A 27,836-nucleotide genomic window follows, 5' to 3' on the forward strand; every position below is an offset into this window, starting at 1 on the left:
ATGGCGGTGCTGAGAGTGTTTAACCATCAAATGGCTTGTTTGCACCCAGCTGTTAGCTGCTGGAGCAGGGCCTGGCCTCATCTGTCCTGGCTTGCCCCAGCAGGGCTTATTCAAGCGGTCTGATTTCCCCTCATCCCCTCGCCGGCGTTCCTGCTTTACTTGACCTTCATATTCTTCGGTCAGTCTGCCCCAGAGAGAGAGGCAGACGTCGGTTGCTGGACCTTGACTGTCCAGCCTGGTTACAGCGGTCGGCCGGCGAAACCTCCACATGCATGACTTCTGTAATTTGTTTGCTAGGCCTGTATTTATGAGCATGCTAATTGTAGGGAGTGCCATGGTGCAGTTATAGTCGCTGGACTTTGAACGTCTGCTGTTCTGCTGACAGTGTCTGGCTGCACTTTGACTGTCTATCTTTCAGTCTGCTTAACTTTTCAACTTCCCATTCGGTTAAATTTTTACTTAATGGTATGCAAACTTTCACTGAAAATCTCACACATGTCAGCATCATCACTGTGTGAGTTATAACCCCAAAGCGGACTGTTATGGTTACTTTTATCTCATATAATCAGACTTTCATTGAGGTCACACAGTGGGGCATTAACCTTTTGTGAATGAGGGTCCTCCCAGAGAAAAATAGCAGCTTGTCAATCCTCCTCAGGTAAAAATAACCTCAGCGCCCCAGTTTCCCACATTCAGCACTCGGCCCATTCATCCTCACACATTCTTTCCTCCTTTCTTTGCCGAGGCGAGCTGACGGCCCCCTTCTCTAGCTGTGATGGGACTGTCATGCAGAAAGACACTATTGTGCTGCGCAGGATCCCGTTTCAGTCTTGCCTTGTAATTAAGAAGGGATTGCATGGCCAGGGAGTTGTGGGTGGGGAGGGGTGGGGGGGGGGGGGGGGCAGGGGATTGGGTTAGTAGGTAATTTGGCTAAAAAGCAGAGTGCTGACCTGCTTTGTAGCTGGCAGGCTTGGGAGCCGGTACGCATGAACCCAACTCCCCCTCTGACACACAGCCTCCCTGCTGAGGTTTTGTTCAGTGTGTGTGGGCATGTGGAGAGACTGCGGGATGAAAAGGAAAGAAAGGTTCCGGTTGTGACAATCTCTCCGAGCTGTGTGTATGTTTCTGTATAAGTATGAATGTTTCTTTGTGGTTATATACGTCACCGAGCAGCACAGAAAGTGAGAGGAAGCTCTCATTAAAACTCATGTCAGTGTGGACTCATCGTTAGTGTTTGACTTACTCACATTTCTTCAGTGAATCATGGGAAGTGCGGTCAGCAAAGAGCATTAATAGGGGTTAAGTCACCTTTTTTTCTGGTCTTGTGCTGTAAATGAAAACAGAAGCTGGGCTGCTTGAGGAAATACCACCACAGGATTATTTGTGGATCCTGTTCAGGCTGGTTTGTGCCATTTGCTGCCTCATTATCGTGAACAGAATTAGGTTCAAGTTAAATATGACATATCACTCAATCAGACAAACCTTATATGAAAGCATGAAGTGCTGAGTAGACTTTCTGTCTTGCAGTGCAGTCTGAGTCCGGAGGCAGAGCTCTGAATCCTCGCCATGGCCGACGTGCTGGAGAGTGGCGGATCGGGAGCCGTCAGAGTGGCCAGTGTGGATTGGCAGAAACGCTGCATCGCTCTGGAGATGCAGCTGCTGAGGTTCCGGCTTCAGGCCGGGAAAATCCGAGAGCTGCTGGCAGAGAAGGTAAGAGTGAAAATCATCATGCATGGGAACTAAAACAAGCAGATGATCTGATAAGAATTTCAGTCTTCTGGAGCCAGCCAACTCTTCATAAGTTCAAACTTAGCCTAGATATAATGTAAGTGGAGATTTACACATTAATGAATTAAAACAGGTGGCACCACACAAACTAGCTCTTACATAGAAACTAGTTGCTATTAAATATTTACACCCAGAAACTGCCAGACGTAACTGTTGTGTAGAGAGCTAAAGGAGCAAGCTTTACTGACAAAGCTAACATTAGCCTGCTAATATACAGTATGAAATGAGGTAACATGCAATATTTGGAAACTTTACCAATAATGTAAACTGGGAAGAAAAATAAAGCAATATACCAGGAATTACACAACATAATGCTGTCAATTAACCACATGATGTCAGTTAGGCTAGCATAATCAAATATGTCTCACAAATCTGAGCTATATTCTTCCACCTTGGACATGGACATATTTCTCCATGTATGCGTATATAAATAAAACTGTTACAGCAACATTCATAAAGGATTGGCAGTTACGTTTAATATAAAACATAAAATTAAAACCTAATGTTTGGATGTTATGTCACAGCTCGTGATGGTATGGTGACTTGACTCTGTTCACAAAGCTTATCGCTTTTTTGAAATAGTTTTTTTGGGGGCATTTCACGCCTTTATTAGAAAGTGATAGTGGGGGGATGTCAGGAAATGAGGGAGAGTGATGCAGCAAAGGTCAAACTCGGTACATTTCATTTCATGGTCAGCGTCTGAACCTCTAAACCACAACGCCCCATAGTTTTTTACCAGTTTGAAACTTTACGATTTACGAATAGCTTGAGCAACCTAATCTATAACTTAACTCAAAAACATTTAAGTCTAAGTGCAAGGAGGGCAACTCAGATGAAAGTTTCCTCTAAAACTACCTCCATCCCCTCCTAGAGGAAAACAACATTCCCACACGTGATGGGAAATGTAGTTTGTCCAAGATGTATTGAGTCCAGTATGCGGAGCTTCTCCAAACTTGAGGCCAGACTCCCATTCAGAGAAACGTAAATTGTGCTAACAGTGTCATCCTTTGCCTCACTACCAAGAGCTTGAGACTGTAGCTGAGAGTCAGAGCAAAGACTGACCTGTAAATTTAAAGCTTTCTCTTTGTTACCATGGTAACAAACAACCAATAGACCTAAAGTGCCAAAAAATGCTGGGTGTGCAAGTAAAAGTGGCAGGTTTATCATAAAACACTTAAATTAATGGGGTAGGAGGTTCAGAAACCTTTTAAAGTAGGACAGAAGGATAAGAGTTGACTGGAGTTTTCCCAGCTTTGTTCAGCTTAAACTACTGCATGTGTCACATGTTTGAACTGATGCTTTGACCTGACTCTTACTCGGCATAACTAATGTAAAATGAACTGAATCTGTGGCTGTTTAAACTGTCATGCCACTCTTTCATCTGCGAAACAATCCATGCCACAAGATATTCTGTGCAGATGTCTGCCTCGCCATCATCATCATCATCATCATCTTCTCCTTCTTCTTCTGGCAGTGTTTTTAAGTGTTTTTATGCACGAGGAGACAATTCAATCATGTGAATCAGTTAGAAATACAGGTGTGGATGACTGTATGTTTATGTGTGTGCGTAAAGACAGATGAGATTACTCAGCTTATTTGGTAAACATTTGGTCCACTCATTCTGTGTCATCAGGGGTTGGCTACAGTTTCTGCCAAGATGAATATTTAACATTTAGCTCATCGCTTCTGGTGCTTCCCCTCAAGTTGGGGAAATAACCGCCAGTCGCCAGCCAAATGCTTGTAAATTTGCGGCTGTTGTAAAGCCTGACTACCAAACACTTTGGAAAGTAATCGGCTGTCATCAGGAGATTCAGCTCTGCTCTGAAGATTTGTTGGTAAAAGAGTGGAAGTGTTTGGATTAGAGGAAGGAGGAGTGAGGGTAGTAGCAGAAAAACAGCTCTCCTGTCTTGGCTTTTCTGCAGTTTTCCAGGTGGTTTCTTTGTAGCTTCACAAGTGGCCGTTCTTTAAAGACTCAAATAGCTTCGAGCTGCTTTTGTTTGAACTGTCAAAGTGATGCGCTTTCTGTATCATCTCTAATTCTGGAGTGCTGGAGTGGTTCATTAAGCCCGTCAGTGGGATGTTTACAGTCCAAACATAACCCGGTGTCCGATAAGAGCAGGACGACTCCCTGCTGTGTCCTCTGTCAGGTTCTGTCAGACCTCCGGCTCGTCTGTGAGATCCCATGCATCCCAACACACACACTTACTAACATTTCTAACTGTGAGAAAGTCATTAATAACGGGTTCTTCCACTACAATAATCCTGGAGGAGGATCTACACCAGCCAGCCTAAGAGATTTTGGCAACCTAAAAGTTCTTCTTGCTTATTACTGTAAAACATCCAAAAGTATTTATTAAAGAATATGTTTGGTATATTAGTAGCCTGATGTAGCTTATTCCTTTGTGCTTTAGACCTCCATTGTTATATACTATACTATACTATAAAGATAGGTCATACTGTTGCACTGGGCAACATGTAGCCTGGTTCCAGATCTCTAAATCATCGCCCACATCTCAGATTTGTTTGTATCAGAACTTTGCAGGCAGGATTAAGAACGGGGACGTTACGCATCCATGAAAAACAGTGAAGAAAAAATTGCCTCAAGCGTGGATGAGATTGACGCAGCTGTACAGGTTGCTGTAAGTCGATTAACTAAGTAGTCTAACTAACGACTAACTAATTGAACTGCTCCTATAGTAACAGCGACTGCCGTCTGAAAATTATGTACGTGGGGCGGATACATCACTCGCAGTTGATTGATTAATTGAAAATGAGTTAGATGATACGAAAGGTCGAAATGGAATGGCAATTATCAGTCTAATTATCAGGCTAATGGGGAATTTAGTTTATTTTGGATCAGTCCTACACATGCCGTTCTGGTGCTAAATAATACTAGAGCACTAAATGTGTATTAATCTGCGGCTGAAAATACACCCCAATTAATTCACTGTTTTCTCCTGTTTGAGGAACTACAGTGCCCAGCTTACTCAGCCTTTTTTCAAAATGAAAGTACATATCTGTGATCTGTTTTTAAAGTGGGCTGGGGTCTGAGTGCCACAGAGAGGGTATGGAAGTCAGCATGTACTAGTGTTTTGGTCTTTTCATCTGATTATTTGACAATCAGAAAATATAGAATAATACTAGCCTTATACTTTAACCGCTAATAAAGCCATTAGTTGCAACATTCCTTATTAAAATATTGTACCCACATTCACACATACACACTTTCTTTCATTTCATTTCAGCCTTGAAGCCAAGAATAGAAGGCAGTTTAAGCTTTCTGAAAATGGACTAATTACTATCCTTCACTTTCTCTCTCAAAAAAAAAGAAGTTAATACCCAGCATACACAGTATTTATTGTAAAATGTTCCTTTTGGCCAAGGAAATGAAGTCCAATTCTTCTTCTTATTATTTTTTTTTAAATAGGCTAATTAATCTCTCACATTTCACATTTTCTTTCACTCCTTCTCATGCATACACACTGTGACACAAACACACACCGCACCGGGTGAGGTTTAAGTGGAAGCCCGTGCTGCTGGGGGGGTGGGGGTGCTGACCGACTACCATGCCGTCATATTATTGCTGTTTGGAAACTCTGCTTCACGCTCTTCATCTCCTCTCTTGCCAAGTTAGGAGTGTTTTACGCATTGACCCACTTTGGTATGGAAAAACATGAAAAGTTGACGTGGTTGCCTGTGACATGGCATTTATCCCCAGAGTCTGACTGTGAGGGAGAAGAGAGAGGAGAGAGGAGGAGATGCCCCATTTGCCTTGTGAGGAGTGTAACAGGACGAGTAGTCCATTTAAGAGCTTATTTTTTATAATTTTTTTTGAGTTTCTACTGTGGATTAGGAAAGTGCAATCGACAGCTGTCAGCTGGCGGCCTATAAAAACAGAAACTTCCCCACACAGAAAGAACTGGGAGACATATGGTGCCGAAGTGACACAACGTTATAATTGAAGATAAATAATTTGCCCGAAAAATGCCAAACATTGCAGTCTCAATACTGGATATATATATATACATATATACTTAGAAATACCTTGTAATTTGGTTATAGTAATAGTATTTTATGTATAGTAATTTGGGTGGTATTCCCACTTAAAGGTTTGGATAATCTAATACTGGACAAATTAGGTGAATCTCTTCCATAAATCTTATGTGGCTCGAGGAGCAAAACAGTGTTTTTTGACTCAGCAGGGTTATCAGTCAGCGAGGACGACTGCAGAAAGGTCACTAGTTTCACATTTGTGTGTATAAACATTTATTTTCATGAGAGCATTTGTTTGGATCAGCGCCTTTTTAACAGTTCAACTGCCTTCGTTTGTTTTTCATGTTGAGGTTGGTTAGCTCTTCTTGTAGCCTGCGTTTAACCCTCTGAGGGATGTAGTTTAAGAGCTTTCTGTCTTGTGAGGTTTCATGCTTTTGTCTTAGTATGAAAACTGATTAAAATACCCTTTCTTTTGTCTCCACATCCATATCTATTCAATAATTAAAGTGGATTTTTACTTGTTGGAGTACAGCATTTCAAATTAAGTGCTTTCTCTACCAGTGCCTTATTTCTCTGTACCTTATCTGTCTGCTCTCCCTCTCCTCTTTTGTTCAGTGGTTTTAACATTTAATGATTGAGCTGGAGTCATTACTAATTGTCAGCTGTGCACAAGGGTTAATGATTGTTAATGAAGCACTCCGTTAACTGATATTTCACAGTGAAACCAATATTGGATGACTCCTTTTCTACCTGCTTTAGTGTTTAAATTAATGCCCTTTGTGGTTGCCCAAAGACCAGTTTGGTTGCCAAAGACCAGTTTTACTAATCAGACTTTCAGATCCTGATCACATGAAAAGTGAGGATGACCCAGAGAATCCAATCTATAGGATCAGATCTCAAATCTCTGTCCGTTAGTTTCTGGCAGTAACAGTAAACAGTTGTTTAGCTGTGACAGATCTGTTAGCTGTCTGGGAAGCAGATGATCTGGTGTCTGTAGCCTGCTCTCATCTTATCTCCACCTCCCTGGATATTATCTGTCCCTCTGGAATCCACACTAAGGCAGAGGGGGTCGACGCTCTGCTTCCCCACAAGACTATTCTGCAAAACTCTATGGTAAAACAAAATTAAACAAATGAGGATTTATATTTTCAGCTAAGAGGCACGCAATAAATCCCATGAAAAGACCAAAACCAACAACACAAAGATTTAAGTCTTTAAAAATCAGTCACAAATATATGCTTTCATTTTTATAAATGACTATTATGTGTGACTATATGTTACCCAGTGCAACAGTGTGGCTCACTGAATGGAGGTTTGTGGCACAGAGAAATAATCTACATCAGGTTTGGCTTTGCAGACAATACTTGTTAGTAAGATCAATCCATTGTTGGTTTTAGTCTTTTAGTGGGATTTGTTGACAGTAAGAAAAATACAGAATATCATGAGATTTATCCTTAAAGTCTGGTGATACATGCAACTGCAAACTGGTAATACAAAGCTTTACGAAACACGACTCCCACCTCATCCATTTTCAGCCTTCTCAGCAGCAGAAGCCAGTGTGTTGCACTGTGGCCTGACAGATGCTGGATTGCAGACATATTTGTGTCACGCCTGCTCAGCGACTCAGGCCTCAACAGTTGGACTCTGCGGGAACTAAACAGACAGAGAGATAAACTGACAGCACTAGCTTACACAATCGGTATCCATATCTGATAGCCCTAAGGTTACAGAAGCCAGTTTGTTGCCATCAGACCGAATAGGAACTCAAAGCAGAGATGATATGTGCCGGTGACCAGGCGTACTTATACCCAAGGGGGGGGCGCTTCTACAGTTACAAGGGGGTACATGGAATATATTTTAAAGTAGAAATTCCATATAGATCCACACATTGAGTCAGCTGTAACCTGAACACATGTTGTGATTGAGAGCAAGCAAGCAGAAACGTCTAAATAGTTAGCTAAAGTAATGGATAACAATAGTTAACTAAAAGTAATGGGTGAAAATGTTAGTTAATTAGCTACAGGTAATCAATAAACAGTTAAGATAGCTAAAGGTACTGGATTATGTGGTGAAATTGTTGTAATGGATAAATGGTTGAAACTTCTAGCTTCTGCAACTAATAGTACAAATGCAAACTCAGCCAAACCAGACATGGGCAGTTCAATTGTATGAAAACATATTCTAAGTATAATATTGTAACAACTGTATTGTTAATAGTGTTGAACAACATCCATTAAAAATCAACATGAAATCCTTCAGAACGTGACAGGCGGTGTTGATGATGGAGTTCATCTGAGAGGTCTTCAAAGAACATTTGGTTTGGGAACCAGTGATATGTAAGTAATGGTCTCCTCTTTCTACCCAGCTGCTAAAAAATGCCCTTAAGGAAGCCACCTAAACCCCAGTTGTGATGCTAAATCTGTTCTCTGCCTAAACTCTGTTAGAAGCTTCCCAGTCCTGATATCACCGCCATTTGTTCCTTTGAACTCCGTATGAATTTGAAGTGACTTGAAAGACTGCTTTGCCTCGTGCTTAGTTCTCTTACTTGAATGAAGTTAAATTATGACTGTAGGGCTAGCTCGTTATATATATACACACACACACACACACACACACACACCTCCCGTTAGGCTTCTGTGTCAGCTCCACATTCACTGTGCTAGCTCATACTTAAATCCCATGACTCAAGGTCCAACCACCTCCTGATCTCTAACTTGTCCCCACAGTGGCAGCTTTTCAGTCTGTCTGATGGCGTCTTCTGATGACCACTTCTCACATCTGTGCTATATTGTACTTTATATTCACCTAAAGTGCTTGCTCGCCTCTCCTATTTTTGTTTTTCTGAATGGAGGACAAAGTGCTGTTTGCTCTTTGGCTCAAGCTCTGTAAAACCTTTGACTCACGATGAAGGCTTTTGACCTTCTGGCTTTAGTGAATGTGAGGAAGCCTTCAGATGTTGTGACTGGTGGATTCTGGGAAATCAGGGGGCCTTTATGGAGGTGATGAGAAGGGAGACAGAAAGAAACAAAGGGAAAGGGAAACAAAGATGACGGGAATCCATTAGTATGTTTGTTCTCCTTTCAGCTGGGTCACTGAACTCAGAGGAAAGGGAGTCCTGTGTCTAACTTGTGTGTGTGTGCAAGCATTTAAGGGTGTTTTCGTGCATGCACTTGTGTGTGTGTGTGTGTGTGTGTGTGTGAGTGGCTTGCTGAGAGAGAGAGAGAGAGAGAGGGCACTTGTAGATGTGTGCATACTTGCAGGATGGACAGTGTTTGCCTTTGAAAGCATGAGTATGCATGCTTGCACAAAAGGTGACGCAAGCTTGTGCACACACATAGTAGCATTCTTCTATCACGCCGTTGTTTGACCAGGGTGAAAGATGTTCAGCCTCCTCTGAGGGCCTCTCTGCTGCCCTCCTGCTTAAAATGATTAGATTTCACAGAAGACTATCCTTCTTGTGCTCCTTCTTCTCGCTGATATTTGACCCTCTTTCCTTCTTACTGAATTCATACTTCCACTTTTCTTTCTCAACCACTTTCATTATTAAAGCAATCATTTCTTGATTTAAGAATGATTTCCTGACACAGTCGGTCTGTTAAAGCTTCCCCCTATATTTAGATTTTAAATGTCTTATGTATGGCAACAGTGATTATAAAGGATTAAGTGTGTCTGCGTACATCTGTAGGTGCGTGTTTGTGTAGACTCCTGGCTTGGTGATCTGTCTAATAGGGCCTTTTGCGTCGTTCTGGGCTGTAGGTGTTCTTTTATTAAATGAAATGTAACTCTTGAGGAATCTCTCTTGTCTGTTTTCCAGATGCAGGAGCTGGAGCAGAGGGTGACGGAGGCTGACCAGCGGGCTGAGAGTGCTGAGAAACAGGTAGAGAGGCAGTTCTCATCCTTCTGACCACAGCTTGGAATATATATCAAAGGATAATTCTTTCCTTTTTCAACAACTGGGATCTTATTTGTTTTATAGTTTTGGGGATCATTATGATTTGTAATAATAACATTGTACTCACCAAGTTCATTGCTGGTATTCACCCAAAAATAAGTCCAACAGGGCAAGAAACACGAGCAGGCATATGATCACAAAGGTTTTAAACAAAGCCCTGTTTAGATAAACTTATTTGGAGAAAGAAAACATCGAACTGTGAAATAATTTCCAAACTCTCTGATGTTTTTTGGGAGGGTTGCACGTCCATGTTTTGATGACATCTTGCTCTTGTTGCTTTTGAGTTTGTAAGTGTAAAATCTACTGTACTGCCATTGTGCCTACTTTTGGTTTTACCCCAAAAAGGTGGTTTAAATAATTAGGTTAAACTATTTACAGCTTGTTTACAACCTGTTTAAACATTTGACGGCTAATGTTTTCCGTCCTGTTGAACTATGTCGTCGCAATTTAAAAAAAAAAGTTCTCAAATCTCAGTGATTTCTTTTGTAAATACACTGTTATCATAACTGTTAGAAATGATGGCCAAAACAACGTAAATAAGACCCAAGTTGTAATAAACCGGAATTATCATTAAAAGTAGAAAACATTGAGTCAAATGAACAATTGAACTTATTGCTCGTCAATGTAATCTGTTTAACATTCACGAGGTCACGTCATCATTTTTCCTCTCCAGTTGAATTTGTATTTAAAATTTGTTGCATTATTTTCAACACATTGAGTGATTTGACAAAGAAATCAAGCAACTTAAGTGAAAGTCCACTTACTAGCTTTTTTCAGTGCTTTCAACTGCATCTCCCAGACTTTCTCAGCTTGCACAGTTTTGTATTTGAGCAAAGTGGACCTTGTAAGTGGACCTTGAATTAAGTTTTATTTTGTCAAACTGCAGTTTCCAAGTTCAAGAATGAACTTTCATGCTCAACATTGAGGATGTAAGAAGAAATCCTAAAACTGGGATCCATGAAGTCACAAAGCCATTTTGTTGGACTCTTAACCAATAAGTAGGAGTCGACCTTTAATGGGACTTGTGTGGTTTAAGGATGACAAACCTCAAACAGTACATATGAGACATACTCTGTCTCTCCTGTGGTGTTTAATCTCTGATTTGCTGTCATTACTGGCTGTTCCAGGTGTTTTCTGTAGGTGGTAATTAACTGGTGCCCTTTCTTTAAAAACAAGAAATACCTAAGGGCTTACACAGCATTTTGTCGTCAAGTATCCTCTGTGTTTTCTTCTTTGTCTGCTGCCCATCGAAAGTAAACGAATGCATGCAAATTTGAGCTTTCCTTTCGCCTCTAATTATGCATTTCAGATCCACGTCATGGAGGAAAAGCTGAAGTCTGCAAACATACAAACCAGCGAATCAGAGAGCTCGTTGTACAGAAAGTACCAAGACTTGACCAATGAGGTTCAAGAAAAAGATGATGCGATAAAGAGATTAGAGATGCAGCTGGAAAAACAGGTATGGACGGACGGAGCCATCAGATAAAGAACAGAAATGTCATTTATGTTCATAAAATGTAGTTTGAAATAATCCACCAACCCTGTTTTCTCTCACTACAGATCTTAGTCAGAGCCCAGGAGGCGAAAATTATTGAGGAGAAGGCTGCCAAGATTAAAGACTGGGTCACCTTTAAGCTTAGAGAGGTAAGCTCACACATGTATACATACACCCCTGACTGAGGTGAGAGCCTCTGGGAAAGCCCTCGCCCTGCTAAGAGACATTATCTGTGACAACAAGAGATGCTTATGATTAAAAGTGTATTATCTACAGCTGTCAACACTCTTTAGTTTTATCTGCACACAGTCAGAGATGTTAAAAAAATCTTATTTATGAATGTAACTCTGTAATTAAGCAGTTTTAATAGGCATATTTTCTTGTATGGCTGCTAAAAGTTGATGTTTAAGATGTATGTGTGCTATGTTGCAGATGGAGCAAGAGAACCAGCAGCTGAAAATGGCCAACCTGAAGCAGACAGAGCAGATAATGTTGCTGCAGGACAAACTACAAGGTGAATGCTGCTGTAGGTGTTTGGGCAACTGTTAAATAAACTGTACTGCCCCTCAAAGGCAGAGAGCAGTGCCAACGGAAGCAGTGAAGTTTAAAAAAGAAAAAATGAAAGGTCGTAATGCCTTCATTGTATGTATTTTTAGGCTGATTTATTTTAACCCCCCAAAAAAATCAGTGCTGGGGGGGGGGGAAACGTAGCACAAATAAACAAGATGTGTTGTCTGAGTTTTCTTGACCATTTTAACTAGTTTGTCACTGAGATCTGCTAAGCTAATTACCATTAGCATGAGTTTGGCTGGTTTAACTACTGCCTTATCTAGTTTAGTGGAATTACTAACTGAATAACCAAGATCAGAGATGGTCATAAAGATTTATATTTGTATAGATTACAGCTAGGGACAATCAATGAATACATTTAGCTTTAGTTTTAGATAAAGCTAGCCATGGCTCTCTGTTCACCAACTAGCTTTCACTTGACATAGCGCTGTTGCTTTAGCTGTTGCTTTGGTTGCAGTTATTGTGGTTCAACTTTGTTTTTAGCTCTGTTTTGTTGTTACTGCAAATTAGAGTTCTGACCAAATTTACTGCATTTTGTCTCTGTAAGGCAGTGTAGAGAAAAACTGGTTTTGTTTTTGAGTTCGTATTGCATCAGACCAGCTGTTTAGTGTGCTGACTGGTCCTGGAGGATTTGGCCGTAGTAGTTCAGCATCAGAAGAGGTCATGAAGTCATTTTAACAATTTGATTAATGTGATGTAATCTTTAATTCATACACTGTATATTTGGGCATTACACTTGATATTTATTGCTTATAATATTGTAAATATTGGATGGATAACAGTATTTTGTCAGCAGTAGTACAGTAGTAGTAGTAGTAGTTATTGTAGTAGTAGTAGTAGTAGTAGTAGGGGATTTATGTGTCTGTTGTGAATGTATTCCCAGAGCTCCAGTAGGAGAGAGACTGAATTTCTGGTGTTGTCTTTCTCCTCCAGCTCTCTTGGAGAAACCTGCATCCCCTGGATCCCCTGCCACCTCCCCTGTAATGGATACCCACCTGGTGCCCAGCAGTCCGCTGTTTCCTCCCAGCTGCCCCGGCACACCACCTGCCCAGCTGGATGACAGCTGGAGACAGACAGGTCCCCGTGGGGCCGCCTCTAATGTTAAGACCTCGCCAACAGGTGTGCTGCCCTTAATTTATATTATCTAGGGATATGCAGCTCTTTGTGGAGGATGGCCGCCTGGATTCACTGAAGTTACTCTAGATTACAGCAAAATACATTTAAAAATACATCAAATTGCCTTTTGACACATCCTTCAGTATAACCTACTTTTGCACAGTTGATTCATATGAACCTAATGCCCTTGTTCTAGTTCCTCCACATCATTAAGTACGTTATTTCTGTGTTGCCCTCTCATGTTCTCATAGCTCCACGTCTCTGCTGAAAGTAGCATATTCAGTGATGTACCTTTAACAACAGTTCCTGTATGGTATGTATGTTTTCTCAAATGTTATGAATCTGTCACCTCAGATGTGAAAAGGACTCCTGAACAGTCCAGTAAAGGGATTTGCCTCGGAGACCTTGCGGCCCATGATGCTCTCTCTCAGGGTTGGAGCAGGGAGGGTCCCAGCAGCCCTGTTTCCATCAGTGGACCAGACCTCCCAGTGGGCCCGGAGGGTCAGGCAGGGGGCTCTGACAGAGACAACTCCTCCGATGAGCTCAACAGCAAGTTCCGCTCTCAGTGCCTTCACTCGTCCTCTTCCTCCTCCTCTTCATCCTCAGCCTATGAGATGGCCGACGGACCAAGCTCCCCAGAGTCGACCATCAGAATAACACCCAAAAGTCCGCTCCTGTCGCGCTCCCCCTCCACCAACAACCCCTTCCCGAATCCTCCTCATCCTCTGGTTCACCAGTCAGGCACCAGCATGACGTTACCCAAAGTACGGACTCCGCTCACCCCCAGAGACAGCATCCAGCTGGTCAAGAAGCATTACAGCCAGCCGCAGCCCAGCCTGGACAGACTTCACCACCTCAACGTTAACATAGACATCATGACCCCATCCTCCACCTCCTCCACCCTCAAGAGCACAGGCACTGCCACCTCGCCCTTCTCGCAGGTTGTGGAAGAAACAGACATTGACGATGGGCTTCCTGACAGCATGGACGGGGTGGTGGAGGGGTCAGAATCAGAGGAGCCATCCCGGGATGGAGTCTCTTTTGTGGGACTGGCAGAGGAACTGGAGCGGCTGGATCCAGAGGTCCTGAAGCCGCCAACGCCTCCTTTACACCGCTTCCCTTCATGGGTATGACAGACCAGTATTATCAGTTCCACTTCTGCACGCTTCCTGTATTATTTTATGCTGTTGAAATCTTACCTGCAAGCATGAGCAATTCAATTGGATCTATAATATTTATGTTTCAGTCTCTGCTTAAGGCTCAGGACTCTCGGAAACAATTACAGATTAAAGGAATAATTTGACATTTTGGTAAATATGCTTATTTGCTTTCTTGCCGAGAGTTGGATAAGAAGATTGATACTGATCTCATGTCTGTATGGTAAACATGAGGCTAACACTGGTGGTCATTTAGCTGAGATAAGCAGAAAGACAGGAAAAATGGGGATACTTGGCTCTGTCCAACGACAAAGCAAATAAGCGAAAGTGTATTTCCCAAAATGTCAAACTATTCCTTTAAAGATTCATTCAGCAAAGATCTCAATGCCAAAACGTTGTTCTGCCTGAAGGTGTTTATAATGAATGTTTAAGTGAAGTGAAGAGGAATATTCCTGCGCTTGTTGATCTCTGCAGGAGAGTCGGATCTACGCGGTGGCTAAGTCAGGAATGAGAGTATCAGAGGCCAGTCTTGGAGCCAGGGCCCCCGGACGAGGTGAGTCCCTTGCAGCCAAAAACAAGGAACTAGCCATCCACTCCTTCTTCACTAACATCCACTTTTCTGCTACAGTGAGGCATTCAACACCCATTTGTAGTGAGTGTCGTGCAGAGAGGAAGACACCTAAAGCCTTTTTTTTTTTTTTTTATGTGTAAAGCATCGTCTTACCCTGTGTGTGTGCTTGTCTGTCTGCGTGTGTCGTGAGCCTGGGTGGTGCAGGAGACGAATCAGTACTGTGAAGTGACATGTCATTCAGCTGATGCTAAAGCCGCTGTGGAGGTGTGTGTGTGTGTGTGTGTGTGTGTGTGTGTGTGTGTGTGTGTGTGTGTGTGTGTGTGTGTGTGTGGTTGGTTTGGATCTGTCATTGCCGTCTTTTATGTCACTTCCTCTGGCCTGAGGGCTCCACACACCTGCACAGGTGTGTGAAGGTGTGTGAAGCCTAATTCGGGAGGCTGTTCAGACCCCCCTTCCTTTTTTTTTTTAAAGAGGCGAGGAAAAGCATAGGAGGGGGGAGGTTTAGAGGGAGGGAGAGGCTGCTTTATAATCAACTGCGATGAAAGGACGTGGTCTGGGTGTAATTACTGCTATGCTTTCTGTCCCGACATCATCCATTTGCTTGAGGTTTGACAGCACTCCGACTATTGAATTTCCTGACTGCCAGGTAAATGCAGCTGACTGCCAAGTGACTGTTGTGGATTAAGTCATAGCTTGCTCAGCTTATTCAGCTTCCTCTCATGTTTGCGCCTTAAGGTGCATCTGTTGTTAGAACATTTTGATCTCTGGCAAAATGAATACCATGGACCAGTTGTATTTTGTTGTAGCTCAAGACTGTTTAACATTTGTTTTTTTTTGTAATAAAATACACCATAGTTCAATTCAACACGCTCAGGGGTTTTGCTGCTACACACCATTGACTTATGGTGGCGTTAGCTAATGTTAGCAAACTAATAGATATAGCTGTGTGACTGACATTACAGACAGCCTACAGACTTTATGACTCTTCACTACTTGTGCTACTTTTACACCACGTTTTTGTGTTGACCATTTTTCTCGAATTGCCATTTGTGGCCACTGTTTATCAAAAGTTACATTGTCTTAAAGCTGTAAATGTTGTGCTCTGCGGCTTTGGAATAATCATTAAATCAAAACAAATCGGAATAAATGTTTTCCCGTGTATTCTGCAGGGTCCAACTTACCCCAATATCCAGCGGCAGGTCCGTTCACCCAGTTGATCTATAAGAATATCAATGTACCAGTCTATACCACACTGAAAGGGGTGAGTGAAATGTTCTTTATTATTTAAGGTTTACTTCTGACAAGTTTCGTACTGAAATTACATTAGGTGGTGTTTTACCTTACAGTACTCTTTCAATTGCTTGTTTCAGAAAGCCACTCAGATCAGCAGTGTACCTCTGCCCGATGATGACTCTGGGTCTGAGGACGACAGCAGCTCTCTGGCCAGTTTACGGACCTCCATCCTGAGCCCGGACAGGAAGGGCAGCGTCCCTGGGAGCCCGCGTGCCGTCAAGAGAGGTGAGTGTACGGTGAAAAACCGTGCCACTTACTCTCAATCAGTTTTTCTCCCTTCAACCACTTCTTATACACCTTTCTTACTGTATCTTATGTGTGTGCCTTCTCCTATTTTTCTAGGTGTGTCCATGTCCTCCATCAGCTCAGAGAGTGATTATGCCATTCCCCCTGATGCCTACTCCCTGGACAGTGACTACTCCGAACCGGAACATAAAGTCCAGCGAACCTCCTCCTATTCCTGTGAGAGCACTGGACCTGTGAGTGGAGTCCTGGTTTTTATAGCATATACATATAATTTTACTTAGTTAGCCAGGTGTGTTTAAATGATTCCTGTGCTGTTTGTGTCTGTAGGAGATGCTGGAGAAATCTGGGTACCTGCTGAAGATGGGCAGCCAGGTGAAAGCCTGGAAACGTCGCTGGTTCATCCTGAGGAACGGAGAGATCCTCTACTACAAATCTCCCGTGAGTGTGTCTCGCTGTGAGCCTTCCTGCCTGCTTCCTTCTAAGGTCTTGCTATCTGCACAGAAAACATCTCACAAATATTTCAGACATTTTGTGAGTTTACGTGCGAGTTGAACACCTCATCACAATCAGCAATGTTGTCAGTGTGAATTAAGAAAGATGTACATTAACGCATCTATAATCCCTGCAGTGAAGAAAGGAATTTGTAATTATTATTTTGTGTGTGCTTTGGTGTGTGTGTATTCAGAGTGATGTGATCAGGAAACCTCAGGGTCAGATTGAGCTGAACTCGTCCTGCCGTATAGTACGTGGAGAAGGAGCGCAGACATTTCAAGTAAGTGGAAAACGTATCTGACATCCTTAAGCAAAGGATCCCAGGATGGTGCTAAACTTTGATTGATTGTGTGATTTACGCTGCACACTTCTACAGGCTATGCAAATACTTCAAATGGTAGTAAAATTTTTATAGATCTACAATTCAAAAGACCATGGCATGAAAGAAAAATAGAAAAAGCTGAAGACATTTATTAGAGGGCACATGCAGCTACACACATACCAGCACTATTATTATAGCACTGCATCACAGCAGAGCTTTACTGCTGCATACCAGAGAAGCAGCTTAAAATGACATCAGGTATAGCATTGGCCTGGAATGTTTTCCCGGCTTTTCGGAAGCTGATTCTGATCTCCTCTGACACGACGATGCTATCTCAGTCGGCTCGGCTTAGCATTTTTCCCATATTTCTCCCTTTTCGTCTAATCAGCTGATTACAGAGAAGAAGACCTTCTATCTGACCGCCGATTCACCCAACATCCTGGAGGAGTGGATCCGGGTTCTGCAGAACATACTCAAAGTCCAGGCCAGCAGCCCGGTTACCGTGGAGACCACCGCCAAGCCCACCGTGAGAGGTTGGCTTACAAAGGTCAGGAGACAGAAGTCATGGTTTCTGAAAATTTGGTTTTGCTTGTAAAACCACAACATGTCATTTTTACACTTGTTAGTGAGCTTTAGACGTGCTGGTGGGCAAGTAGTTTTACCTTTGCTGACTGTTTCCCCCGTTTCCAGTCATTATGCTATGCTAAACTAAGCTAATTTTCTGCTGTATGTAGCTTCATGTTTAGCGTATAGACATAAGAGTGGTATTAATCTTCTCATCCATCTCAGCAAGGAAGCAAAGTATTTCTGTATAATATTAAATATTTATTAAACCTCCTTAATTATTATTGAATGAGAGCACACGAAGACTTTGAAAAAAAATGACTCCAATTAACGATTTGTTTTATTGTCAAATATCTGACGAATGTTTTTAATGTAAATTGTTTGGTCTATAAAGTATCAGAGAATAGTGAAAGATGCATTGCAATTTGGCATCTTAAAATTGCTTGTTTTGTCTGTCCAACAGTCGAAAACTAAAAAGATTTTCAGCTTACTGTTTCAGAAAGGAAAAGCTGCAAATATTCAATTCATTTCAGAAGCTGGAACCAGTAAATTCTTGTAATGTTTGCTTGATAAATGATCAAAATTGTTTTTTATTGTAATCGATTAATGGTCTAATTGTTTCAGCTCAAGTCTCTATAGCATCTAGCATCACACAAATTCAGACTTAATATAATCAGGTGTATGTTTGTATTTACTGACCAGACTTCCATTGCATATTTGCAAGACGTATTGATCAGCCAGGCTTTCTCTCTTAAGATGCCAGAAATAACTCACTTTGAGGCTCAACGTCCTTTTTCAGACAGATATAGAAGTGTCTGTCAGTGGGGTGTGGAGGGTTTGACGGAGCACTCTTCAGGCAGATTCTTGAAAACCTCCTTCACGTTGGGACACGGCTGTAAGGCCCGAGCTTCTGGAATGCTTGAGATCTCCTTCCCTTCCACCCTCCTCTTTTCCCTGCCTCTCCTTAGCCCGTCTGTTGGTAAAGTTAGGACACTTAAACATCTGATGGGTGTGCGTGATGGGTCTCTGACAGATGACTGACAGCCTCTAGCTGAGAGGATGGATCCCACATCCTGGGTTCCTTCCCGGGAGTTGTCTTTGATCTGCTGGTTATGACGCCATCTCAGATCAGACAGGGGCTCAGTTAACCCCAGTGACCCCTTCTGAGGGAGCACAGCTGGCTTCATGTTGATGGCATCCTCCAGTGACATCACTGCTCCATTCACATTTCTAAAACTCTCTGAAAGGAGTCTGTTGCAGAATTTAAATGCAGCATGAATCACAGCGTGGACGGACTGTTTACATATGTTGTCACTTTGCTTTGGAAACAAAAAAAAGTCCTGTTTGAATGTTCAACCTATTATTGAAGTCATTGAAGTTGCCCTGAAATAATTTGCACACCTACCTGCACACATCTGCTGGTCAGATGTAAAGATTTCCAGACTAACATCTGTCTAGCTTTCAAAAGCGTCTTTGGTCTGAGTTTCAAAGAATACAAAAAAATGTACATTAGATATAAACTTATACTTATTCTTAGATTTGTCCTGATACTTTTCTCATACTTTCTATGCCGTTGTCTTCTTGTTTCAGGTCAAACATGGACACTCTAAGCTGGTGTGGTGCTCTTTGGTTGGAAAAGTCTTCTGCTACTATCGTAATCAGGAAGACAAGGTTCACAAAACTAGTCTCTCCCCTCTCCTAACATGCCCTCGCCTGCTTTTAATTTTGTGTTTTGTTAGTGATCATGAACACAGGCCTCTAAAAGGTTTTGCAAATCCATGCTCCTTAGCAGTTGTCTTATTGGGTACAGAATAATAGGCTCTTGACAAATGAAGGATACGTGGTTAGACAAGAAAAAGAAGGTGTAATGATGATGTTTCTTTAATTCAACACACTTAAATCTATTTGTGTTGAGCTGTGTCTCATTAGTTACCACCATCTTTTGTTTGTTTTGCACATTTTCTTTCGTGTCTCAGCTGCCTCTGGGTCAGCTCCAGGTGCGGGAGGCCTCAGTGCAGGAAGTGGATCGCTCCTGTGATTCAGATGAGGACTATGAGACAGGCAGTCGAGGCTTCTTGTCCTCCCACTGCACCTTAGTGGTCCAACCAAGAGACCAGAGTCCCACATACCTGCTCATCGGGACCAAGCAGGAGAAGGTACTGGAACAGGCAAACTGTAATTTATCCTTATGTACGGGATTCAAACTACTTTTGTTCATTCATTTCTCTTTGTACATTAATGTGTTCTTCTACACAGGATACATGGTTGTATCATCTGACTGTGGCAGCTGGCAGCAATTCAACCTTCAAAGTGGGCACAGAGTACGAGCAGCTCATTGTTAAACTCCTTGATGCAGAGGGAGACCCAGGTGAGAAATCCCTGTTCTACAGCAGAGAAGCACCATTAGTAATCAACTGTTAAATTTATTTTTCTGTAAAAGGTCTAAACGCTATTTTAAAACCCTCTCTGAAGCTGCCAGGAATAACATTTTAGCAGAGAGCAGAGAGTCCTTTATATAGCTGGGTATTGAGCTTCAATATACAGGAAAAGTGGTTTATTTATTAGTATTTAGGTTGATATATATTTGTTAAATGAGAAATTAAAGTGTCTAGCCATAATTCTTTAATCATTTATTTCGTGTTGGCCTAAAAGTAGTCGAGTTTAAGTATTAAGTATTAAGTAATAATTCCTTGTAACGTGACCTCAGTGCGATGAAGGTGAAACAAACATTTCAAGAAGTAATTCATAATTGTTGTTACAAAGTACAAGAACTGAAAAACGTTTGATCTGATTTTTAACACTGCATATTCTTTGTTGACAACACTGGAGATATATTTGCAACACTTAAATAGTATAGTAAATAAAGTAAATGCATGATGGACTGAACGTCTCTATAAGTGTGTACAAATGTACTCAGTAGCATGCTACATGTTATTTTGATCCACGATGTCTGGCGGCTTTAATCCACACTGCAGACTGTGTTTACGGCTCGAGTGCTGTGTGAATTCTTGTCAGCTGTTGAGTCATTACAGCTTTGAAACTCAATCTTTATGTGTGTGTGTGTGTGTGTGTGTGCTTGTCCTTCTTTTCCCAGAGTCCGTCTTGTGGAGGAGCGAGGCCTTGAGCTTCTGTAAGGAGGGTCTGCACTCGCCTCTCACCACTCTGCCCTCTGAAGCTCTGCAGACAGAAGCTCTCAAGCTTTTCAAGGTCAGCCTCTTCACCTCTCACCCCTCTTTCTGTCGCTTTTGTTCTGGTCCACTTCCATTTCTCCTCTTGCTTTCATCCCTTTCTCTGCATCTCTTTCCTTTTCTGTCCGGCTCTCACTGCAAGGTTCTGTTCAAAGCATCATCCATCCTACACAGTTGACCCCCCCATTATCCCCTCCTACTCCTGGATGCGCTCCGTGGCCCTCCTCTTCTCTTCCCTCCTGCCTCTGAACCAGATCAAAGGCTCGAGGACGAGGGCCCCAGCTCATTAAAAGTGTGGAAGAGAGATAATGGCCTTGATTATCTGCTCTGATTGAGGCTAACCGTTCTTCTGGTTTACAGCTGGTGTGAAAGGAGCCCCCTTTAAAGAGGATACATGGGAGGTCAGGGCCTTCAGAGAGTGGCAGCAATGGATATGGAAGCCACAGGATGGGGGAGGAGAAATAAGATCAGAGCAGAACAGGGACCTTGTAGGACGATGGCAGATCCTTTTCCTCTCTTTTCAACCCTCTAGCCCTCAGCGTGCCCACCCAGAAGCCCCCTCCCTGCCCCACTCATGCTCCACAGCCCCGTCCACTACAGTCACTACGCTACAGGACTGAGAGTTGAATGGATCGGCTCTCTCTTTGACCAGCCAGCCTTAAAAAACAGTCCCAAACACACACACACACAAAAGAAACAGAGTGAATGGAAGCGACACGCTTTTCAAGTCCGCGCTCTACTTCATGCCTTTGAAGTTTTAATGAATCTGACAAATCTGATGAAAACTGATCAATTGATTCTTTGTCTTCAACCATCCTAGTGGATGAGAGCAAAGGTTACAAAAAAATAATGACACACACACATTTGGACTCTTACTGACCTGATGCCATGTATTTTTCTTTTCTTCTGACCTTGCTATTAACATCACCTGAAGTTTCTATTATTTTTGCTACTTTAAGATTAATTTAAAATGTGCTGCATCCAGTAAATATCCAGTCTCAAACAGTGTGTCTTTGCCTCCACCTGCTGGTTGTGCAGTGGAAGATTTAAAATATTAAAAAGAAACGTTCTCTCCTCTGTAGTCCTGTCAGCTCTTCATCAATGTGCTGGTTGAGTCTCCATCCGTCGATTACCACACCTCGCTGGCCCAGAACGCTTTGCAAGTGTGCCTGACGCACCCGGAGCTGCAGAACGAAATGTACTGTCAGCTGATCAAGCAGACCAACCGCCGGATGCCACACAACTACTCCCTCACGCAGGTCAGCCCATGCATGTGAGGGGCAAAGTGGTCAAACAGAAAGCAGAAAAAGTGGATGTTTTAAATTTCACTTTTCATCATTTACAAATGAAAGGACAAAAAAAGCAGGGCAGTTAAGTCTAGCAGAGTGTTTTAAAGTTTTCCCTAAAGCATAAAAAAAGTGATTTTCAGTGATCCTGTAAATTAAATTTTCACCCCTTTTACCACCTCTTCCTGTAGTGCTGGCAGCTGTTGTCTCTGTGTGTGGCTCTGTTCCTTCCTCAACAACATTTCCTTTGGTACCTGAGACAGTACCTGCAACGCAATGCTGACCCAAGGTGAGATGCCTAAAAGTCTGTAGCTGACCCTGCGATTCCTTAAAGTAACTAAAACCAGTTCTGAGGCAGTTTTTAGTGCTTTGTTTTCATCTCTATCACCTTTTTGTTCCCACACAGGAGTGAAGTGGGGAAGTATGCCGTGTACTGTCAGAGGTCTGTGGAGCGAACGCTGCAGAACGGAGAGCGGGAGGCCAAACCTTCTCGTATGGAGATCGTCTCCATCCTGCTGAGAAACCCCTACCACCATTCACTGCCATTCAGCATCCCAGTCCACTTCATGAACAACACCTACCAGGTAACACAAAATTCAATATTTTGCAGCGTGATGATGGTCTGGGAGCAGTTTTAGAGTAATATGTTCAGTTCTCAAAGGAAGTGGTGGGTAAAAGCACCTGCAAGGAGAGAGTGCCCACGCAGAGGGATCTGGCAAGGCACTGCATTTGCCAATCAAAAATGTGCAAGCAGACATTCGTGGAACGACGTGTCCGTTTGTTTTCTCACGTAGGTGGTGGGTTTCGACGGCTCCACCACAGTGGAAGAGTTCCTGAATACGCTGAACCAGAGGATTGGCGTGAGGAAGCCTCAGCTGACTGGGTTTGCCCTCTTCACTGATGATCCGTCTGGCAAAGACCTGGAGCACTGCCTGCAGCCGTCTGCCAAGGTTCGAGTGTAGGCCACCGAACATAAGTGGATGGTAGAAACCCTCCACACACCACTGAGGCTTTTGTGGTGCATTTATTCAGATTTGTCTCATGTTACCTAATTTTTAAAGGGTCAGTCGTGGGTATTGAAAGACTATTTTGACAAATTAAGGCTGTCCAAACCTTTTTGTGACTTTTTGATTTTTTTTAAATGTAGTCATGCACCATAGCTGTCCTCTATAATTTGATTCCACTCATGAAAAAACTGGTGGCTTCCACTTTATTTTCATTTTGGTTACTGAAACTGTTCCATTATGTTTAACCAGCCCACCAAAGACAGTACACAATACATGTTTGAACAGATCAGTGTCTTTGTCTGTAGCTAAAGCTACTCCCATCTGCTGACAGAACCAGAAATACTGTCAAAGCTTTCATATGTCTGACTGGAGACTGTCCCTTTTGCCAGATCTGTGATGTCATTTCCAAGTGGGAGCAGGCCCTGAAGGAGCTGCATCCTGGGAAAAATGAGGGGACACGGATTGTCCGTCTAACATACAAGAACAGGTAGGATTTCTATTGTCACATCTTGTAAGATCCACATACTTACCTCAGTGTATTTTATTACATGGTCACAAACATTTGTCTAAAGAAGAAGCCTTTTAATACAAAACAAAGACCACACAATAAAAGATGGTGGTGATTTCCTGCTTCTTGGAAATGAAGTGAAGTGTGCATAATTCCAGCCTCAACCAGGAAAACAAGTTTCATGACAGGTTTATCTTCACTTGTGCGTGTACAGGTTGTGTTTCAGGGCTCAGGTGAAAGGTGAGACAGAGCGAGAGCGCCTCCTGCTGGCGTACCAGGTGAATGATGAAGTTCAGCAGGGCCACTTCCCGGTAAACAAAGAGCTGGCTCTCGAAGTGGCTGCCCTCATGGCACAGGTCTGTAATGATTATGTCAACATATAATATAAAAGAAATCAATATTTCTGATTGATGTAAACCTTGTACTGTCATCTACAATGTTGAGGATTACTAACAATTTCTGTGTTTTAAAAGCCATCTCTCTCCCTCTAACCCGCTCTCCTCTTTGGTTTTTCTTACTCCAGGTTGAACATGGTGATTTGGAGAGACCAGCCGCCTCCTCTCCTACCAGCTCTCCTCTGCCCAAGTCTCAGCTGATTCTCCTGCAGGCCTTAGAGCGCTTCTACCCCAAACGCTACAAACAGGACTGCAGCTCAGACCAGCTCAGGTAAAACAAACACTGCTGTTGTCCAAATAAATACATCACTACATGTTTTTTTAATCTAGAACCTGAGAACCTGATGTCCTCATACGGATTTGTTCAATGTATTTTGCAACAAAAACAGAGTCTGACAAACACAGCGGTGGCACTTTGTCATAAATTGATCTATGAAATCGATCCATGTCACGCGAGGCCAGAACAGACACAAATAATGCAGCATGTTCTCGTTGTGAATTTGACAACTTTAACCAATGTTCCTTTTTCTCCTTTCAGAGATCTTACTGAGCGTCTGGCCACTAAGTGGTCTATGCTACGTGGGTGCAGTGCATCCGAGTGCGTGAGAATATACTTAACTGTGGCTCGGAAATGGCCCCTGTTTGGAGCCAAACTCTTCAGTGCCAAGGTAAGAAAAGAAAGTTCTCTCATAGTTTTGTGTTAAACGTTGCGCTCTCTGTGACCTAATGTAGACTCTCGTCTGTTATATTCAGTCTGTGCTTTGAAGTCTTATTGAACACAAGCATGCTGTCTTGATACAAATGCTACCTTTCATCCAAAGTAAAAATACACGTTTCATTTGGCTTGAACTCTAACACAGCCATCCGTCAAGCCTTCAAGCACAGGTTGGACCAGTTTGAGACCTCGAAGAAGACCCCGCGAGGAAGCTGTAATGTTTACAAGGATGGATTACACCTGTAACATGACCTGTCTTTGACTCTCCTGTCCACAGCCGGTCCCGCCCTCTCCTGTTGAGCAGAGCCAGGTGTGGCTGGCAGTGAATGAAGATGGATTGTGTGTGCTGGACTATACGATGGTGAGTTTCAAACTGTGTAGAGCAAAAAACCTACATCAACACTATCTCTGTCCTGTGTTGTTACATAAAACCAGAGGTGGAAGAAGTATTCAGATCCTTTACTTAAGTAAAAGTAGCAATACCACACTGTGAAAATACTCCACTACAAGTAGAAGTCCTGCATTCAAAACCTTACTTAAAGTATTTAAGTATTATCAGCAAGTATCAAAAATAAAAGTACTCATTCTGCAGTAAAATGGTCCCTGTCAGTGTTTTCCTAATAAATATGATGTTTTTGGATTAATATTACTGCTGCATTAATGTGTATGTTGCATTTTACTGCTGTAGATGTTTAAGGTTGAGCTAATTTTCCCAACTTTATATGCAACGCATCATATTCTATTAGATCAACATATGTTTGTAGCGTCCCTGTCCTGTGAGAACCACATATCTCTAATAAGTCAACTTTTCAAAAATAAATAGCTTATTTAGCGTAAGAAGTGGGAGAATTCAAAATCACCAAATTTGGACACATGTTTTTCTCTGGACTGGAAGGGTATGAAAATCTAAAAAGTAACTAAAGCTGTCAGACAAATTTAGTATGAAGTCCAATGTTTGCCTCTGAGATTTGGTGGAGTCGAAGTGTAAATTTATTTAGAACACTTTAGAATTTAGAGTATTTTTGACATTTCCATTTGCTTCAGTTTATAGCTGAAAAAGTGAGATTCTTCTTTGCACCTACAGTGCTCAGTTGGCTCGGCCACAGCCACAGAGCTTCCACTGGTCTGGAATGATTTTTATTCTGTGGTGTTTCAAACACCAGAAATCCGCAGGAAAAATAAAATGGCCAGCCTCCGATTTGACATTCTTGACCCAGACAGGCAGCAGTTCCAACATGTAAACGATGTTAGCTTGAGCTCTGTAATTTTCAGCAGCCCATGTTGATCCATTTCATTCCTGGTCTGGCAGGCAGCGTCGCTCGTGCGCTTCCAGAAAGTCAGAGAGAAAAACAAAGTGAAAATCATCAGAAGTCGCTGGAAATTATGTCACGCTTCTTCACACTCAGTTTGCTCTTCAAAAAAAGCAGAAACCAAAATGATTTCCCAAATGAATTCCATGCTCTATTTTGGGTTCAGCACTAAAATCACTGCACATTTCACACTGGCAATGCTTTCATTTTTCAGCACACGCTGGTCACGTACTCCTACCAGTCTGTGATCACCTTTGGTGGTTGCCGTGACGATTTCATGGTGGTCACGAGCCAGCAGAGGGAGCCTGGAGTCGGGAAGAAGAGCGCAGAGAAGCTGGTCTTTGCAATGGCTAAACCAAAGGTGAGTGTCATGAGTACATCTGCTCAAATGTTCAGTCTGATTGATGGATTTCAATCAGACTGTTTCTGCTTTGCCTCCACATGCGAGGTTGTCATGTTGTTCGATGATCTAAAGCAGGAATCCCAACCAGAGATACTTGCACCCCAGGGGGTAGTTTCAGATCAGATGGTATATTATGTGAAAATACTAATTATATCAAATATAAATGACGCATATTGAGTCAGCGGTAACCTGAACACGACATGTCGCGATTGAGAGCGTGCAAAAAATAATGAGCAAGCGAGCAGAGAAGTCCAAACAGTTATGTTTGCTAAAAGTAATGAACATGCAGTTCAAATACCTAACTAACAGTAATTGATAAAAAAAACTTGAAACAGATAAAAGTATGGAGAAATTGCTAAAAACAACAGATAAAGAGTTAATAGTAATAGTTAATGCTCGCTAAAAGTAGCTAATGGATAGCATTAAATGGTGAAATTGGTAGCTAAAGTGGATAAACAGTCGAAATAGTTAGCTAGTAAGTAATGGACTAATCTTAATCCAGCACTAAAAGTAATTAATTACTGGTTAACATAGATAGCTAAATTAATAGATAATGATTAGCTAAAAGTAATGTTTAAAGAGTTGCAATAATTAGCTAAGAGAGGAGATTGTTAAAGGTAATGGACGAATGGTTTAATTAGATATCTAAATTGATAGATAAACAACTGAGATAGCAAAATAACTAATAGATAAATGGTTGAAATGTCTAGCTTAAAATCCAAATCCAAACTTGACCAAACCAACCTACACATTGACAGTTCAATTGTATGAAAAAATATTATAACAATATCCCCTTTGCGTACTTAATAGTGTTCAAACAATATCCAGCACATTTGGATCATGACACTGATGTAAACCATCAGCAGCTGAGGCGTAAAGGACGTGTGGGTCGATGGATTGAGTGTTCAAGGTGTTGAAGTACTTTAAAGGAGCTCTGAAGATAAGGGAGGAGACTGAGCCCCGACTTATTCATATTCACCTGCTTTTACATTCCCTCACAACCGACAGCTGATGGAGAAAACAGGTTCTTTCTCGTATTTTATGTGCAGAATCTCAGTGGAGCTTTAACGCAGAGTCATGTTACTACTGTGGGTGTCTCAGGTTTTCGCGTCTTCTTCGACCGTCTCTGGGCCTCCAGCTCCCCAAAATCAAATGAAACACAATCATGTCATCGTGTTAAAGCCATTAACCCCGCTCTGATCTGACCTGTTGTTGCTCTCGTCTCAGATACTGGAGCTGACTCTGCTCATGGCCAGCTACATGAACCACTGGAACCCGAGCCTCCCATCTGCCTCACACCAGCCCCTCGGCCACTGGGACGTAGACAGCAGGCACTTCCCCGCCATGAACTACACCACCAAGGGCCCCACACTACTGTGAATTGTGCAAGCAACAAGAACAACAAAGACTGTTTAACTACAGGGAGGCTTGATGACAGCAGTTACCTTTAGTCCGCATTGCATGT

The 27,836-nt window shown here is 42.3% G+C and overlaps 1 protein-coding gene across 1 annotated transcript; it reads left to right on the forward strand.

Annotated features, from left to right (window-relative positions):
• Positions 1 to 27,787, forward strand: plekhh1 (pleckstrin homology domain containing, family H (with MyTH4 domain) member 1). The gene is made up of 30 exons (XM_070920452.1): positions 1 to 15; positions 1,546 to 1,710; positions 9,596 to 9,658; positions 11,043 to 11,192; positions 11,294 to 11,377; positions 11,661 to 11,742; positions 12,732 to 12,917; positions 13,269 to 14,041; positions 14,546 to 14,624; positions 15,812 to 15,903; positions 16,013 to 16,160; positions 16,278 to 16,414; positions 16,509 to 16,619; positions 16,867 to 16,953; positions 17,384 to 17,542; positions 19,150 to 19,230; positions 19,536 to 19,715; positions 19,816 to 19,927; positions 20,654 to 20,766; positions 21,830 to 22,006; positions 22,225 to 22,322; positions 22,440 to 22,617; positions 22,828 to 22,983; positions 23,430 to 23,527; positions 23,763 to 23,904; positions 24,072 to 24,214; positions 24,482 to 24,611; positions 24,936 to 25,019; positions 26,183 to 26,329; positions 27,599 to 27,787. Exons 2-30 carry the CDS (start codon positions 1,567 to 1,569, stop codon positions 27,749 to 27,751), a joined length of 4,287 nt encoding a protein of 1,428 aa, XP_070776553.1. The 5' UTR covers positions 1 to 15; positions 1,546 to 1,566; the 3' UTR covers positions 27,752 to 27,787.
• The last annotated feature ends 49 nt before the right edge of the window (positions 27,788 to 27,836 follow it).

Source organism: Enoplosus armatus, chromosome 15 (genome assembly GCF_043641665.1).
Source record: "Enoplosus armatus isolate fEnoArm2 chromosome 15, fEnoArm2.hap1, whole genome shotgun sequence".
In the NCBI taxonomy this organism is placed as follows: domain Eukaryota; kingdom Metazoa; phylum Chordata; class Actinopteri; order Centrarchiformes; family Enoplosidae; genus Enoplosus; species Enoplosus armatus.

What these genes read in the sequence shown, in the direction of transcription:
- plekhh1 (XM_070920452.1), top strand. Translation starts at nt 1,567, where the DNA reads ATGGCCGACGTGCTGGAGAGTGGCGGATCGGGAGCCGTCAGAGTGGCC. An exon ending in TACACCGCTTCCCTTCATGG is followed by an intron (nt 14,042 to 14,545) that starts GTATGACAGACC and finishes TGATCTCTGCAG; the next exon opens with GAGAGTCGGATCTACGCGGT. An exon ending in AAGCTCTCAAGCTTTTCAAG is followed by an intron (nt 20,767 to 21,829) that starts GTCAGCCTCTTC and finishes TCTCCTCTGTAG; the next exon opens with TCCTGTCAGCTCTTCATCAA.